Raw genomic sequence first — 19,194 nt, 5'->3', positions numbered from 1 at the left:
TGGTTCATTTTCCCTATAAACCAGCTCAGTTCTATGTTTGTAGGGAAGGGTGTATTAACCCCAGTTAAGTTACTAAGTTGTGATGTACCTTATTGTTTCTCTAAACTGTCCTGGAGAGGGCTGGACATTGCAGAACACATGGTTTTGGAAAATTTGGGACTGAGGGTGTATGGGGGTCACCCTGCAAGTAGTAACTGAGGCTGGTAGAAGTCGATGTGGGGCAGCAGACAGGCAGCTAAAGTCAGAGCTGCTGAACCATGGTGTGACTTGCATGCTGGTAGGCTGGCTGTGAGTGGCCCAGCATGGAAGCTGCAGCAGCAAAGCATTGTAAGGCACTCAAGCTTGCTGGCAGGTCTTACTGGTCTGCATTGCACCCCAAACCCCATAACATACAGATTTTCTGGTTTTGATTAATCTGTTTTCATGCTTTTCTTTAAAGGGCTCAGGATATCTTCCGTCAGGCAATGAAATCTCCAAGTGTCTTCTTGGAAGTGGTTCCTCCATATAATCGTGAACAATATGAAAAGTCTGTCATTGCTCCCCTTTGTTTGCTCGATAATGATGAAGGAGTTCCAAAAACAAAGGTTTCACCTCCTGTTCTTACGAAACCAACTGTGAAAACAGTAGATCTCTCTGGAATGAACAGCCTGGAGGCGGATCTGCAGGCAACACTACAACACGCTAAGAGCCCCAATCTCCCAAGGTTGGGTAAGAAACCATCTTCGCCATCACTGTCTCCTCTGATGGGCTTCGGCAACAAGAAAAATGCAAAGAGAATAAAGATAGACCTTAAGAAAGGTAAAGGTTCAACAATCAGCAGTGATGTACTGTAACAACTCCATGTTCTCTGTATTGGTACCTTAACTTTTAACGGAACTAGTGACACGGGGCCATCTGAGTGTTTAAACAGTTTAGTTATTGATACTTTAGTAAAAGATAAACACAATATTCTGAATATGTCACCGGGGACTCTTGCCACGTTTTTCCTGCCCTGTTTTGTTTTTACATGCTGGTGTGACATCGTTGGGGGAGGAAGTTCATATAAGGTGATGTTGTTGCATTCTGCACTTAGGAAAAAATGAGCAGAACAGGAAAAACAAATACAAAATTTCCATGGCTTTGTAGTTAGAAGAGCCAGAGGCCACATAATCTGAAGTGAAGAAGAAGCTGTGTAGAGTGTGCAAGGGGGATAGTTTAAAAGAACAATAAAGTAGAGTAAGTACATGGGATGCAGCAATTAAATTTGAGAATGTGCGGTGGAGCCCCACAGATTAATTGGAGTGGAGCTTTCAGGCACATCCCTGTAATTCATGGATTTTGAAGCCAGAAAGGACCATTATGATCATTTGGTCTGACCTGATATGTGGTTCATGATATGTAACACAGGCCAGAGGAGTTCCTGTTATGAATGCCTGCATCATGTCCAGTAGTTAGAGCACATCTTTTATAAAAACATCCAGTCTTGATTTTAAAATTTCCAGTGATCGAGAATCTTCTACAACCTTTGATAAATGGTTTCAATGTTTAATTGCTCTCACTGTTACAATCAGCACCTTATTTCTAGTCTGAATTTGTCTAGCTCCATCTCCCAGCCATTGGCTCTTGTTATACTTTTGTTTGTTTAACTGAATAATTCTTTATTCTCCGCATGTAGATGCTTAATTTTCTCTTTGATAAGCTTGAGTCTATCACTGTAAGGCATGTTTTACAGTCCCTTCATCAGTGTTTTGACTTTTCTCTGAATTTCTTCCGATTGAATATTCTTTTTGAAATGTGGATACCAGAACAGGACAGAGTGTTCCCATAGGGGTTGCACTGGTGCCCAATACAGAGATATTGCCTCCCTATTCCTACTTGATATTCCTCGGTTTATATGTCATGACTCCCTAAGTCCTTTTCAGAGTCACTGCTTCGCAGGATAGAGTCCCACATCCTGTAAGTATGGGCTCCATTCTTTGTTCCTAGATGGTATGACCTTATATTTGGCTATATTGAAATTTGCCTGCACTCACCTTGCTAAGCAATCCAGATCTATCACCTTAATTATTTACCACTTCCACAATCTCTGTGTCATCTGCAAACTTTATCAGTAGTGATTTTGTTTTCTTCCAGAGCATTGATAAAAATATTAAATAGCTTAGAGACCAGAACCAGTCTCTGCAGGACCTTACTGGAAACACACCCTTTAATGATGATTCCCTATTTACAATTATATTTCGCTATCAGTATGCTAGTTTTTAATCCATTTAATATGTGCCATGTTATTTTTTTTTAGAATTCTAGTTTTTTAATCAAAATGTCATGCTACCAAGCCAAATGCCTTACCGAAGTCTAAGTGTATTTATCAACCAAACCTATTCTCTCATCAAAAAATGATGCTAACTTAGTTTGACAAGATATATTTTCCATAAACCCATGTTAGTTGGCATTATAAAAACATTAATTCTTTATTAATCAAGTCAGTTACTCAGGTCATCCTATTTACTCTTTTTAAATATTGGTAAAATGTTATCTTTTTCTAGAACATCCATGGTGTTCCAAGTCTTACTAAACATAAGCAGTTAACGCTCAAGAGAGTTCTTTGGTCAGCTCTTTTAAAACTACTGATTTAAAGATGTGTAACTTTAGCTGCTGTTTAATATTCTGTGTAGTTATTGTTGGAATGGAAAGTGTATGATAGGAATATATCATCTGGCTTTTTCCTAAGTACAGAACAGAAATATTTATTTAACATTTCTGTCTTTTTGTTATTATTACTGACAATTCTACCATTTCCATCTAGTAATGGGCCAATATCATTGTTAAGGTTTTTTTTATTTGTGATGTTTTTAAAAAAACGCAAAACCCTCTTTCTTACTGTGCGGTCTCTTCTGGCCATATATTTCTGCTTGTGTCCTTTTGCGTCCCTTATTAATTTTCCACAATTCCTAGCATCTGACTTCTATTTATTGTTATCAGTGCCCCTTTTTTCCATTTATTATAAATGGGGTTGTTTTTGTTCTGTTTATATTGCTGTTTTTTTGCTTCCCTTTTGAACCAGGCTGAGGTTTATTTTTTGTTTTTAAACTATCATAGCCTGCTTTCTCGATTTTGTGGCTTTTTGGGTGTCGGAGAAAAATGTTCTTAAACAGTTCCCAATTATCATTCATATTTTTATTTAAAATTTTTCTCCCAGCTGATTTGGTTCATAATTGTTTTCTGCTTTGCAATATAGGCTCTTTTAAATTCTGTTTACACATAACAAATGTAAGATAGTCATGATCACTTGCACTAAGCAACCACTAATTTTTAGTTCTGTGATATATTCTTCTTTAGCTGTCAAACAGAGGTTCAATATAGAATTCCCCTGTTATAGCTGCCACACTTTTTGTGTTAGGAAATAGTCATATATGACTTTTAGAAATTACAAGGATGTTCTAATACTGGCAACATGCTAACTCTAGTATATGTCACCCAAATTGAAATCGCTCATGATGAGTTTTCACTATACATTACAGATGGGTGCTTAAGAAGACACTCGTCGTCTTCTCTCTTGATTTGGTGGTCTAGAGCAGACACGCATTGGCACCAGTCTTGAGCTGTAACTGTTAAAACATTGATCCATAAGCATTCAAGATTGTTTGCGTCCAAAGTTGTCGGTGACTTGGACATAGGCAATGCCATCATGACACAGAGTCTACTCCTCATCTCCTTTTGCACACTTGATCCTTCCTGGAATAGGTTATAACCAGAGATGTTGACATTCCAATCATGCAAATTTTCCCACCATGTTTCAATAATATCAACAAGGTTGAATTTATCCTCATAACTGAGCAATTCTAATTGCTCGTTTATTACCCACTCTCCTAGCGTTGGTGTACAGGCAATTAAAAATTTTCTTCTCTTGGTGCCTTGATTAATTTGGTTCATGGCATCTTGATTTTGCACTAAATAAATGCTCATTTGTCCGTCCTCCCCTCGCTTCACTCACTCCTTTTGTTGTTAAACATCCTGCTGTTCCCTAGAAGCTTGGTTCGCCTTCCGCTAAAATGGAAGCTATCCCATCTATACAACCACTCTCTCCATAAGAGGTAGGTCAATGTTCCTCACAATTAAAACCTATTACCTTACGCTACTTACTCAGCAGTTCTCTACCAGAATCTCCTTCTTTCTGTCTTCCTTCACTCTTGGGACAGAAAGGATCTCAAGAAGAATCATTTGGACATGGCTCCTTCAGCACTCTTCCAAGTTCTCTGAAGTTGTCTGTAACATGTGAGATATCATGTGAAGCAGTATCTTTAATGCCAATATGCAGGGCTGGCTTGGATAACCTCAATCTCCCAGACCCTTGCCAGACCGATGAAAACCTAAGTGTGCATAGATTTCTACTTAAGATAATACTGAGTCATTCTGCATTACTAAGACTTAAGTAGAATTTTCCATACCCTTTGAATGGTATAAAGTTTTTGTGCTCTTCATCACTGTCACCATATTTCTGCCTTTAAATTAATTTTGGCATATTTTGGGTAACAATCATGCCATTGATTATAGGCACATAATATGGTGTCAGTCAGTCCCCCTTCCTGTATTTGTGCTGCTTTGCCTAATTTTTTTTACCATAATTTTTTTTTGCTTTACCCCACTATACGCAAAATATTTTATGAGATGATTTGACTCTAAAGAATTAATATCTAAAGCAGTCCCAAAACTACCTGGGAAAGAGGCATTATATTTAGAGTGTGAGCCCTCCATTTAGTTTCTGATTGGAACATGGGTAATTCAAAACTATTTTAGTTTATGCATATTAACAGCAGGGTCTGAACCTGTCTCTTCTGACAGTGGCATAATATTTACTCTTCTGGTCTTCCGTGAAATCATGATCAATGGCTGAAGCAGCTTTCGTTGAAAGCTCATCTAAATGCTTGCTCTTGATACTTACACTTTTAAATTTTACTGTTCCGTTATTTTAATTAATATCATTTTCTTGTTGAAATTTACAATGAGCCTTTTCTGTCTGCACTCTAGGTCCTGAAGGACTTGGTTTCACTGTGGTTACCAGAGACTCTTCAGTTCATGGTCCTGGTCCTATTTTTGTGAAGAATATTTTGCCAAAGGGGGCAGCAGTCAAAGATGGTCGTTTGCAGTCAGGAGACCGAATACTGGAGGTTAGCAGAACTGGGAATATCAAACATCCCTTCCTTTTTCACCACTAAATATTTTTTTATTGACTTTTAAAATATATATTTTAGATATATTTGTATTTTCTGTAATTACTAGTGACTAACATAGCATGGCATGTTCCTAATTTAAACCCCATATTTCCCCATTTTGCAGGTTGTTGGGTTGTTGTTTTTTAAAGTACAGTGCTTTCATACTGCTTGTTGACTTAAATATACAGTTCAGAATCAGGTGCCTATGAAAATAGTCTTGCAAGGCATTCAAACAAGGGAGAGCTGATAAAATGGCTGCCTGATTTTTGAAAGTAGATGCATCAATTGAAATAATATCCAAGAATCTGTGTATTCACTGTGAATGTTTTTCTAATGCACATTTTAAATCAGTTGCATTGTATTTTCTCGGTTTTAAATGTTCATACTTGTATGACTTATGAACTCATTATCTATGGGGCTATTTTTACTTGCTAACCTCAAAGAGCGCTAATGTAAACAACATTAATACGTACCTCTTGTTTAGTGGTTTTCATTTTCAAAGAGCTTTACAAACTGATTAATCTTTACAAAACCCCTGCCAGGTAGGTATTATAAATCCCCATTAACAGATGGTGAAAACTAGCAAAGAGGATAAGTGATTTGTGCAGGCCTGAGAGGAAACTCACTGTGGCAACCAAATTAAGAGCTTGGGTGCATGGCTCTGAAGCACAGATTACGGGGGTGTGAATTTCAGCATGCACTGAAGTGTTGCTCTGTAACTGCCCCATATAAATCTTGCTAGTATGAAGTCACAGGTTTGCAGTAATGTAGTCCCAGAAGACTATGTCAATGCAAGCTAGGTACTTTGTAGTTCCCGCTAGTAGGGTCTACACGGGGCAATCACAGCTCAACACTTCAATGTGGGCTGCAACTCACGGTCCCGTGGTCTGTGCTACAGGACCTTAAAACTCAATATTTCTTGGTTCTCAGACCACTGAACCACACCTCTCCCAGTTTAGAAAGTCAAAGACCGCACTCGTTAGTCAGAATTATTGTTTGTTTGTTTCCTAATTATGTCCATTAGGTGAATGGCAGAGATGTCACTGGCAGGACCCAGGAAGAACTAGTGGCTATGTTGAGAAGCACTAAGCAAGGGGAGACTGTCTCTCTGATCGTGGCTCGGCAGGAGGAAGCCTTTCTGCCTCGAGAGCTGGTAATGTTTTTTTCCGCTATGCCGAATCAGACTAGTTCTCTGTGTTTAAAAATTGACCTAAGAAATACAAGTAAACTGTCGCTGGATGAGAAGCCAGTGAAGGGCAATTATTTAAGGCTGGTCTTGGAGAAGTATTTATATTTAATTTTATCCATTATTTAATATAATTCTTTGAAATTTGATTTTCATCCCAGAAGTGACATCATAGGCATAATTCACAAGGGAATACTGTAAATGAATTATGTAATGATGAGATTGAGCATGTCTGAAAATAAAGTACTCTTTTTTTAGGCTTCGGGTTTTGTTTTAAGTTTGAGTGTATCTAGTGAATTTCATTGCTTGTGAAAGTAATGGACTAATGACACTGGTTGCTGACAGGCTCTGAAGCTTCCCTACACAATACTGACAGTGCCTCTAAAACATGCGTTGTTCAGAACTGGGCATCTCCTAAATTGGGAATGCCAGTTGTGTGGCGGTTATATGTGCTGAAGGGAAAATTCCATAGTAGTTCTCAGGGCTAATAGGGGAGAACCTTGCTTTCTTGGCAAACATTCTAATATGTGTGAGCTATTCTTAAGCTGTTTAACAGATTTCACATTCATTTACTAAGCCAGTGTACTACTGTCAAATAGAGCAGTGCTTTGGGAAACCTTGAATGTAAAACCATATTCCTTTCCACCCTAAATATACATAGGAGTCCATTAATATAGAAATACATACTTGTTTCCTCTCAAAGAAGGCCATCTCTTTTCCCTTATCTTGACCGATGCATATACTTGTCTTTTCAGTGAGAGCTCTGCAGGATAAAGGAAGGACAGCACTTCCTGCCTTTGTCTCATTCTATTTTCTTTGAAGAAAACAAATGGCCTTTCTTGTTTTCTTACTTGAAGAACTTGCCTTCTCCCTTTTGTCAGGACTTCGCTTTTCCTTTTGCTTTACCCCCTGTTAGCACCATCTCCTTTTGCAATCCACTTTGGTATGTTTTCTCATACTTTTCCTCTTGTTTCCTTGTTATCACTTAGTCCTTGTTGAGCAAAGTGTGTGTGTTGCCCGCACTCCTATCGGAAGCCCTGGAGTAGGTTAGTTGCTGTGATGTGACCCTCTGTCTTTCTGCAGCTGCTAGCCACTGCTTCCTGTACATGTACTACTGATCCAGAGCCAAAATGAAGTGTGCTGAGCTAATCTATTTTTGTTTTAATTTTCCTTTTTGCTTGAGCAATTATGTAAGGGGGAAAATTAGTGATGGAATGCTATCAAAACCATCCCAGGTTTATTAAAGAGATAACATTGCTAATTAGTGGTTCCCAGAGCTGCCAACCATGCTGACCTTTGTGAGGCCCTATTTAGAAAGATCCTGAGCTCTAAATTCACTGTGTGTATGGGCATGAAGGAGAGAATTTCTAAGTAAATGTACAAACCTGTCCATCATATTTAGGATCAAAACTCAAATGCAATTCTCCTTCTTCCTCTCCCCAATTTTTTTAAACAATAAAGATAAAGGGAGAAAAAAGCAAACAGTGTTGTTATGTAAGTTAGAAAATACCATTGCTTGAGAAGTGTATGGGTTTTTTTAAGTGTGCCATACTTTTTTTTTTTAACCATTTCCGTGTCTATATCTTTCCCACCTAGCGTTATGTTTTCTGCTTTGCTGCCAGATTATGCTGGAAATCACAGCAATCCCTGGTGGGTAAAAGAGGCTGTAGAGATTTCTATCTGCCAAGCTTGCTTTCTATTCAATTCTAGACCCTACAGCAAGGATTAGCTATATTTCACAAGTTACTTCTGACTGGCAAGATTGAGACCCAAAAGGTAGCCACATTTATCCTGCTGGTTTGGCCTTCACTTAAATTGCTTTCTCTATGAGAGTGATGCACAGATGGCCCTCAGAGCAACAGTGATGGCATGTGAATTCTAATATAGTACTATAGTCCTTGTAAACCCGTTGATTTACCATATAACATATTTTAGTAACTGAAATTTATATTGGATGCTTTTAAGGAACATGTCCTTCTAATTTAGAAGCCTTTCAGTAATATCTACTTGGTAGCTTGCTATAGAAATATGGCTTACAATACTGCTTGGCTACCAGATGTTCAGATTAATGCGATGTTTGATGGAAGTCATGTGGCATCTGAAAATAGTCTCAGCAGAGATTTAAAAGGAATCAAAACTACTTGATGTGCCTTTTTTGTTGTTTTTAATTTTAAGATTGAATAAGAGTAATCCTCTGCCACCAACAATACATTTTTGGTGGCAGAGGATTAGAAGAGAAGAAAGAATTAGAGGATTAGAAGAGGAGGAGAAGAAACCACAAACAAACAAAATAACTTAGAATGTTTGTTTGTAGGAGGAAAGTAGATGGTTAATCCAATATTTGCTAAGGATGATTTTAGCTACCGGTTGAAACCCTGTGTACTGCATGTAGAATATGACCCAAAAGTTTGTTGTGGTGGTGGTTTTAACAATAGGGTAAATGCTGCTACAGCAAACCTGTTCCTCATTTGAGCAGTGCTCTGAATATATGAGTTCACTTCAGGTTGTTGGTAATCTCAAAAGATCTGAATGGTTTGGCAACTTTGCTGTTGAAAGGTCCAATTCAAATACTCCGTGTCCTCATGGCAGACTCTGTCTTTCACAGTCTCCAAGGCATGGTGCAAAACACCTTTATTTTGTTTATCATTCCATTATTTAAATAAACATATTGGCTGCTTCAAGCACCTGTCCCAACAGAAATGAGTAAAATAACACAGGGTGACATTCTGGTACCTGCCCCCTAACAGTATGTTATAAGGTAAAGTAATAGGGAGGGTAAAACAAAGCCCCTTTTTATGAAGGCTTGCCCTCAGTAACATTTCAACTGTATTAGATTGCACAGGAGCACTATTTGAGGGTATTGCCATTCTGATCTTATGCTGATAATTTGCTATCAAATATAAAAATTAGATATTGAGAGCAGTAAACCTTTATCCTGAGTGTCTCTTGCTGCTGGTGTAGGTGAGGGGATGTTGTAAAAAGAAGATATTATTGGATTGCAGAGGATTGGGATTTAGTTATACTAACCCTGTCAAAGTTAACATCTGAGAGCTGTATGACTACATTGTTCATACATTATAAACATTAAATAAAACCTAAAGCACGCTCTTTGAGTTATTGTCATTACTCAAAAAGAGAATAAGGGGCTCTTATGAGATTTTCTTATTGAAGCAGATGAGCAAAGTGGAATTTGGACCAACCACAGACTGTCCAGTTAGCCAAAAGGCACTAGGAATTCCTGCTGCTTGTTAACCATGTAATAGCTGAGTAAGGAGGTGGTTACAAACTCAGGATGAGCTTGAATTGCTTAATTATCCCCGACTACAGACTAGCCTGTGACTAGTGCATACTATAGGTGCATTTTGTATTTAAGTTATGCAGTATTGTGTACGTTTTCTAAAGTGTTTAAAGATTAGAGAAAAAATGACTCACTGATCAGGGTTGGATTATCCAGCTATTACAAAATAAATAAAACATACATCAAACTGAGGCTACTGTTCCATCCTATTCTGAAAATATACACAGAGTTTTGATCATGTATTTATCTGTCTCTCTCTCTTCTCTCATTTTCCCCATGAAAAAATGTGTGATCTTAAGGTGGCATTCTCTTTTTTTAAATGATTTAAAGATCATTTTTCTTTTTCTCCAAGTTGGTAAAATACAAAGCCACTTAAATTAGAATCAGCTAAAACTTAACCCTTCTTTGGCATGGCACTGTTCATTCTCTGGGCAGTGGCTTTTAAAAACGTTCTTATTATTTTTAATGAGTGTTCAAGCTACAGGATGTGTATGCACAGAGGCAGAGAAGTGCCCTTCCACCAAACTTGTCACAAATAATAAAGCATTGAAAAGGTTAATATGTATTTTTATGTATTTTAAGCCTTGGCATGCACATTACTGTAAGCTTTGTATCTCTATTGTTTTAAAGATGGTTTTAAATAATCAAGTCTAGTTGTGATCATTATTTGTCTTGTTACCGCACACATTTTTCCCCCGAGGGAGGAAGTAAACAAAGCAAAACAACAAACAAACAAAAAACCCTCACACTGGTGTTTTTATAACAAATGCTATAGGAGAAGAACCTGTATAATGTAACTGTTGATCTTTAAATCTAGAATTCTCTCTTTTTACATATTTATTACACAGTATGGAAGGAAGCACGGTTAGTGGCAAGTTCAGTTATGCTTTTTCTTCCACTCACTCAGTTGTGATTAACTTTTACGTTTTAGCTTTTTTCTAATTAATTCTTTGCACTACCTGGAATTCTTCACCTAAAGGAAGATTTCTTGCTTGTCTGAAATGTTGTCCTTTTTATTTTAAGTATTCAAAGCTTGATTTCTTTATTGTTTCTTACCTGTTAATCTGCAGGAAAGACTGCACCAAATTTCAGTGCAGCCTTAACCATTATTGTACCTCCTATTGTTTGTACTCCCAATTTCAATAACTTTTATGTTTAAAATCCCTGATTTGGAACTCCTCTCATATACAAGTATCCTAAATTATGGTTCAAATAAATTCAGTCACCTCAGCAATTAACTGTTCTCTCTCAAAAATGAAGTCTAGTTTTTGAAAATCTGGCCCATGATACACATCACATGTTAATGCTTTTAAAGACTATATAATACAATTTCTATATGAATATTTTTGTACCTTATATAGATACAGGGGAGAAAATCTTAAATGTATATAGAACCTTTCATTCCAAGGTATATACATATCAAAATCACATCTCCCTCAAGAATTTCTTGTGCAGAGAGTCGGGGTTGTGGGCACCACTAATCTGGAACAATCTAAAAAGTATTGACAGAGGGGACCATGCACATGCATCTTTGTACATCAGAACATTTTGCACAAGGGTATAGTAGTCAGCCTTTAAACTCTGCAGTTTACATGAACTAAATGTATACAGTAACCTCAGTATTTGCAGGATTAGCTATACTTACTGTAGATAACATCTAGAGTACTAGAAATATTGTACTGAGGTAGTGTTATTTAGTTATCTTGTTCATTATCTAAAATAACTATCACGTTTTTTATGCAGGGGATCATAGCATGAAGTATGGCGAGCTGGTCTTGATATCATCTACCTGTTTATTTCTGCTGCTTAGAATAATTTGTTTGAGTTTAGCTTTTTGTTAAGATTTTTTTTTATTGAGTAGGTGTTATTTTTGCACCATTTTGGCAGTGCTGTTGTGCATCAGTCTAGCTCCCATTAAAACAAAGAATTTTAGTTGGTTCCCAACCTTTCTCAAGGAGGGTCAGCAATATCTGTGTTGAGAGCTGCAGGGGAGCTGACTTCATTTGGAACTGGCGTTGCTTTGGACCCAAATCCTTTGAAGGTGTTTAAGGGTGGCTGTCTTGGATTTTGAATCAGGATTGTCTGTTTCCAAAGACTTATGAAAAACGCCTTGAAGATCTGCAGATAAGATCAGTGTATTTGGCATCATATACACCAGAGAGCTCAGAAGTCTTAGTTGGCATCACACTTGAATCCATGAAATTAGAAACCAGAAAGACTTATGAATAGGAGTGGAGACACTATAACATATGGCTCTCAACAGAAACTTAGGCTTTGTATGCCTCAACTCCCAGCTATCTGGGCTACAATATTTATTTGCTGTAAAATCAAGATTTGCTTTGGCCATTACTTAAATCCACTTGGCAGCTAGAGTGGGTTACCATCTGAAAGCATCATCAGATCTGATTTATCTACCCATCAGCAATGATGATCATGGTCCCTTCTGGCCCCAAGATCTATGAATGTATCTATGAAAAAGTTCTTCCAGGACAGTGGTTTTCAAACTTTTTTTCTGGTGACCCAGTTGATGAAAATTGTTGATGCCTGCAACCCAACGGAGCTGGGGATGAGAGGTTTGGGGTGTGGGAGTGGCTGAGGGCTGGGGCAGAAGGTTGGGGTGCAGGGGTGAGGGCTGTGGGGTGGTGCCGAGAATGAGGGGTTCAGTGTATGGGAGGTGCCTCCGGTTTGGGGTGTGGGAGGGGGTCAGGGCTCTGAGCTGGGGGTGAAGGCTCAGGGGTGGGGCATGGGATGAGGGGCTTGGGGTGCAGGGCGGGGCTCTGGGTTTGGGGGGGGGCTCAGGGCTGGGGCATGGGGTTGGGGCGTGAGCTTACCTCGGGCGGCTCCCGGTCAGCGGCGCAGCAGGGCTGCTAAGGCAGGCTTCCTGCCTGTCCTGGCACCGCGGACTGCGCTGCGCCATGGAAGCAGCCAGCAGCAGGTCAGCAGGTCCGGCTCTTAGGCGGAAGTGCACAAGTGGCTCTGCGTGGCTCTTGCCCGCAGGCCCCCCGCCCCAGCTCCCATTGGTCGGTTCTGGTCAATGGAGTGCAGAGCCGAGTTTGGGGTGGGGGCAGCACGCGGAGCCCCGTGGCCCCTCTGCCTAGGAGCTGGACCTGCTGCTGGCTGCTTCCGGGGTGCAACGCGGTGTCAGAACAGGTAGGGACTAGCCTGCCTTAGCCAGGCAGCACCGACGATGGGACTTTTAACGGCGCAGTCGTTGGTGCTGACCAGAGCCGCTGTGACTTAGTGCCTAGACCTAGTCCTGGGTCGCAACCTGCAGTTTGAAAACCACTGTTCTAGGATATGACTTCTTATTGTGAACCTCTCTGGGATTTGAAGTGGGTAGACAAAACTATCCAAAGGGTGTTCTCTTTACCATCCCTACTTTAAAACTGTAGCTATTAAGTCAGTTAGAAAAATTAATAAGATTTGTATGTGGCTGACCATCTACTAACAGTATTCCATAGAGCCTGGGTAATATCTCAGTGCTGTGCTAAACTCTTCTTTAAGGTAGTGTGCAAATTTAGGTCCTGATTCAGCAAGGTCTTCAACCATATGCCTGCCTTCAAGTATGTTAGATGTTAGTGGGATTACTTGCATGATTAAATGTCTGGCTGAAATGTGTCTTTGGTCTTAACTAGTTAATGTGCCTCCCGGTCTACTTCCCAGAGTCTCATAACTTACAAAAGGAAGCGAGGCTGGATAGTTAGGTGTTAAGAGTGCAGTAAGGCACTGAGCTATTACTTATGATAAAACCCTTTCACAAAGGGAGACCATTTTCTCTCATAAAAATCACCATGAGATTTTGAATAATTATACAAAGGAAGTTGGAGGATCTTGTTTTTGAAGTCTCTGACGGAGTCTCACATGGTAAAATGTGAAATGCAATTTATCATCCTTGGAGGATTGAAGTGCTGAATCTGATTCTGTCAGTATTCAAAGCTGTGGTTCCAAGGCGTCTAGGTATTTCAAACTAAAGCCTTTCTATCCAATGTGACATGAACTTGCAGTGCACTTCATTAATGTGCAAAATACCCAAGCACAATAGAACATTCACCTCTGTCCTTTTAACAGGAGTTACCATTAGTGACTATTTTTATCACAATATAGTAGATAGATTAATGCAGATAAAAAGCTTCTGTAAAAGTGTGGTAAGGGATATATGCAACAGTGACGTCAGTTATTTACCTCATTGTGACATTACATCAGACCATTACCTTGGAGCATTGTTTTCAGAAGCGTCACAGTATATCTACCACAACATATAATATGGTAACTCACTAAATAATTGGCCACCAAAGTGTGTGTATGTGTTTTTAAACTGTGTCTACGTTCTTATTGGAAAGAAGGTAACGAACGGTGTAAACAATTCGGCATGTTTTTTCAGACCTTTCTGTCAAATCATAGTCAATGTTCAGAGACTGCTCTTTAACCTGTAGGGTTTCTTGCAGAAAATAGTAGTGAAAGCATGTAAATGTCTTATTTCCTTCATAAGCCTTTGAAAATAATCCTCCTGGGTACATTGCCTCTCACTCTGAGCTCTAAATGGCACTCAAGGGAGTTGGCATCTCTTATCAGAACTGAGCAGCTAGGCAAGGGGCAGCCAGCACATTGAGAGGCCATGATAGTGTGCTGGTCAAGGGCATCAGTCAGGTAGTGAAAGGCCTCTTGTTGTGTTAAACAAATGCTATTTCCTTCCTGGCTTCAGTGAGAACTGTTTTTTGTAAGCTTCTCTTTTGGCAAAAGAACAATGGGGATAAATAAGGCAGCCCTTCCAGTCAGGGAGATGTGCATTAGATTATCATAAATCCACAGATAAAAAGTGCAGTGGTCAATGAGAACAGGCGTTCTGAGATTAAATAAGAGGTTTAATTGAAAGTGGTGTCTCAGGAGATGGAGGATTGAGCATAATATTTAGTAGATACCATGGACCGTATTGAGAAGAAATAACACAATGAAAAGTGCTTATTTTTAAAACCTTCCAGTTCTGTTTCTGTTGTAGGTAGAAGACAGTTTCTACTGTAGACAGTGGGGAAGATTGAAGATGCATTTTGACTGTGCCCTGTAGGTGTGGAAAGATATTAGGAGTATATAAGTAGATATTACACTGTTTGAAGCATTACATATAGTTTTTTAATTAACAAGTCAGAGATCTGTAACACAGATGTACTTGTTAAAGCTAAGTAAAAACCAGTGGTGACACTTACTTGCGTACACTGCTAGCTAACGAAGTCTCCTGAAACTCTCAATTCAAGATTTTCTATCTATTGCATTGACCATTGGTTTGCTATAGTTGTAAGTTTTTCTGCTAATATGTCTAACAGGTTTACACAGTCCTCTCACCTTTTTTTGAAGTGTAGTCCTTTATGAACTTTGTTGGCCATTTTCTGACTAATTTGACTAATGAGTAAGAGTTTGTAGGAGAGAGGGCTTTGGGGTGTTTTTGTTTTGTTATGTTATCAAACTCCAGTCATCAATCCCAGGTTTGGGAGCAAAACTTCTCAAACAAGAGCCTTGGTTTTACTGATATAACAGTGAAGTCATTTGCATTTTGAGACAATTGATTCTATTGTTCAGTCATATCAAACAAATTATGAAATTGCTGCAGATTGCCTATATCCAATATACATTGAATTTTCAGAGGTCTGCCATAAGATTTAAGAGAGATTTGATTACAGCAAGTGTTTAATTTTTGGAAAATTACTGTTTTCACTTATTTCAAATCTTGTAGTTGCCAAGTAATACCAGCTGTCATAATAATCTATGTATGAATATCAGTGCATGCCTACCCCCACTGGAAAACTTTTCAGAAGGATGCTGCAGTTAGAGCTTACTGGAGATCCCAGAGACACTTTCCAGTTCTTTGCCTACACAACCTAAAAATTAAAAATTGATGAATTTATAGATGGAGCGACAGTGATACATGCATTAAGGATGTCTGTCATTTTCCATAATACACCCCTAGTTGCTTATGTCTCAATACCCACAATTTTGGAACTGTCTTTTTTCTTATTGGGGAGTCTATAACCAGATGAGCTCAGACCAGTGAGACCTGGAAATAGTGGACAAAGGTTGTTTATCCAATTCCAACCCCTCCCTACTCTTTTCCTTTCCTCTTCTGGGACTGTTTCACAAGATATTGCTCAGAAACAAAGTGGACTCCCTTCCGCAACTCAGAGACATGGAAGAAATGTCCATGAAAGTCGAGGGCAGGGGAGTTATTCTCATTATTTCCTAGCCCTAAATAAGAAAAAAGGTTGAAATCACATTTTGGATCTCTGACAACTCAACAGATTCATCCATTGTTTCAAATTCATGGATGATAAATTCAGATTCCTACCTGAGATCCTGAAGACAGTTCACAGCTCCTGACTTGCAAGATGCCTAGTTCCATATCGTAATTCATATCACTCACAGGAAATACTTCTAGTTTCTTGTGGGAAAGTCTCATTACTGATTCACAATGGTTCCCTTTGGCATCTCCACAGCCCTAAGAGGCCTCACCAAGTGCTAGCAGTCATGGCTGCACATCCAAGAAGGCAATGGAGTCAAGTACCATAGTTGATGACTGGCTCACAGAGGATCAATCATCACATGAGAAGCTCAGCCAGACAGTCCTGGATCTTTTTGCTGCTCTCGGCCTCAAAGACAAGATAGCAGAGTCCACTCTCACTGCTGTTCAGTTCATCGACCTACCATTCCCCCCCTGTGTCCCCCCCCAAATCTCACCACTCGGCAGCAGGGAGGCCAAACTTCACACCTTAGATGTTATCAGATCTGTCAGTTGCTATCTGGACTGAGTGAAACTATTCAGGAATTCTGCCAGACTGTTTCTAGTGTTCACCAACAGAATGAAGGGTCAACTAGTCTTCACCCAAAGACTGTTGAAATGGACTGTATCAGAACATGTTATACAGTAGCGTGCTTTATACAGCATCCACCTGGAGTTCAACTCACTCCTTTACTCAGCATTACTCCTTAGTAAAGGGCTCCATATCCAGTGTCTGCTTTGGCAAAGCTGCCCTACAGTCATTGTTTCAGTAGGTTCTAAGTACCCACCTCCAGGACATGAGTTACTGCTTCAGTCACCAGAAGTGGAATACATGGGGACAATCACTCAAAGAAAGGATGGTTAATTTACCCTACGGTAACTTTGGTCTTCAAGATGTTCATGTGTATTCCATAATCTCCATTCCTTTTCTGTTACTATGGAGTCGTTGGCAATCTGGATTCTGTTTTAGTTAAGGAACTGGAGAGTGATTGTGGTTGCACTGTCCTTTATACCCTCAGCTACAGGGTGCTGGAGGGCCTGCAAGGTGCAGGTGTAGCCCCACAGATTCTACTATTCAAAAGATTCCAGTTTCATAATCATGGAGCACATGTGCACCAGAAGAGGAATATCTATGGACAATAGATCTCGAAGAACCACAATTACTGTAGGCTAAGTAACTATTCTTTACTCAAGCATAACCCTGAAGTTTATTTATTTCCTTTAGGTTCATGAATATATCTAGGCAGAATTAAAATTCAGCGCCTTTTGATTTCCAATACTTGTAATTTAATATATATAAAGGGTTTCTAGGGATCATCTTGTGATGGATGCATGATCTCGGGAGCATGAAAACTTCAAAAGACTATTATATTGAGATGTGCCAAATGCCATAGGCCTTGGGAGTAGTAATACATTTTTTGAATCTATAAATGTTATATATCCTTGTGAACTAAGGATCGTATGACTAACTCTATGGGGGAGGGTTACTGAGTTTCTCCCGAGAAGTAAAATCAGTGGGGGATAATTACTGCAGACCCTAGGACTGCTAAACAACTCCAGAAAAGTACCACCTCTTGAGGTGACTTACATTAACTGGTTCATACTGTGTTCAAGAGGCCCACAGACAATGAGCTTGTGGTATAAAGGGCCAGACTGAACTGGCTGAGAAGGGCTCTCATTTTGATCCAAAAACAACATAAGATTTTATCGAAGAAGGAAAAACCCTGCTGGAAGGGTTTCAGGGACTGGAAACCTAGTAGTGTCTCCATGTGGAAGACGAGTGACGCTGCTAAGCTTAGCATGCATATAGACTGTTTTTTCTTCGTAATACTTTTGTCCTAAAATAAATAGACTCTACTTTGTGAAAGCTGGCTGGCCACTGGTAACCCTGGCATTGTTCCCAAGAGAGCAATCTGCAGATGCTGGACTGACGTCAAACCTGCTGGGATAGTCACAGTGAATTGCAGGGGACTGCACCTAAATCCCCGGTCTGAAGGGAGAGACGCAGGTCCTTTCCCATAGAGAGGTGAGGCCTAATACCTAAAGGGCACCCTTGAGGATACTGTGGAGGGAGCAGAGGTGCTGTTAAACACAGAACTGTGACCCACCGTACCCCTGAATTGCTTACCTGACTCTGTAGTGGAATGCAACTTCAACAGTACACTACACTTTAAGAGATGTGGGTGTATAGTCTATATACTGTGGAGAAAAATTCATCTTAATTACTGCCTGGAGTAATTCTAAAATATTGGTTGTGTTGAAAGAGAAACCCTGAGGTGATCCAGCAGAAACCCAAGTTTGTGTCACTTTGGACAGTCACTGTGTTCTTTCTGGAACAGAAACTAATTAGTGTTGCAGCTCATTGCATTCACACCATCCTCAAGTGAACTAGGATTATAGGATGATATCAGTTTTGAAGTAAAGAACTGAGAGCAAAGGTATTTCTAATAGAATTGAAGACTTAGTGCATCAGAGTAGAGGTTGCTTTACCAGACCATAAGTCTTTCAGTCAAAGATTGCTGCTCTGCTGTAAAATATTGATGTATTGGGATAGTGTTCTGGCAATATAAGGGAAATTTAGGATTGGGGAAAGTTGCTACTAACAAATGAATATTCATGAGACTGGTTGCTCAAAAAAGGCAGTTAACTGGACAGATTCCCTTACTTTTAGGAAGTTGCAGCTGTTTACGGTCACCGGTGAAGGGACATCTATTATAAAGAACAGAAGGAGTTATGAGGATGAGAATTTAAAGTTACTGGTGTACTGAAGGAAACCAAACTTTTAGGAACTATATTTGTATTTCTTCCTCTGCCAACAGAAATTTTCAGTAGGTTTTTCATTGCTGTAGTTGTCTGTGATGAAGTAATTGCTACTTGCTATGCTGAGCATCCAAGCATTTGCGGTTAGATTCCACAGAATAGGTAAGGAATGGTATGTCTTAAGTGAAGAGATAAGGACAGGGCTACTGTAGTTTCACACTGAGCTGTGGAATTGGCTTTTACGTATGATGCAGCTTTCCTCTCACCTATCCTCTAAAGAGTTGTAGTCAGTGGGATTTCATCCAGTTTCATTTCATGGCTAGCTAGTGTGTGACATTACAGTTAAAACAAACCAGGCTTAGTTTGATTTTAAGTCACAGTTATCTGGATCTTAGGATAAACTTCACTTCATTTTTTGACTCCTTTTCCCATTTACACTGGATCAGAGGTGCCCACAATTCTTCGCCATCCTTCCAGTCCATAGCATGGGTTCATA

At 39.4% G+C, this 19,194-nt stretch overlaps 1 protein-coding gene across 1 annotated transcript in view; it reads left to right on the top strand.

Annotated features, from left to right (window-relative positions):
• Positions 1-19,194, top strand: part of PARD3B (par-3 family cell polarity regulator beta) — a 658,517-nt gene that overhangs the window by 345,327 nt on the left and 293,996 nt on the right. Inside the window, exons 8-10 of the mRNA XM_054043471.1 lie at positions 440-798; positions 5,005-5,144; positions 6,214-6,342. Of these exons, the coding sequence (XP_053899446.1) occupies positions 440-798; positions 5,005-5,144; positions 6,214-6,342 (628 nt within the window). The remainder of the gene's footprint in view (positions 1-439; positions 799-5,004; positions 5,145-6,213; positions 6,343-19,194) is intronic.

This window comes from Malaclemys terrapin, chromosome 11 (genome assembly GCF_027887155.1).
Source record: "Malaclemys terrapin pileata isolate rMalTer1 chromosome 11, rMalTer1.hap1, whole genome shotgun sequence".
Lineage (NCBI taxonomy): Eukaryota > Metazoa > Chordata > Testudines > Emydidae > Malaclemys > Malaclemys terrapin.
This window is presented reverse-complemented; position numbering and strand designations above follow the sequence as displayed.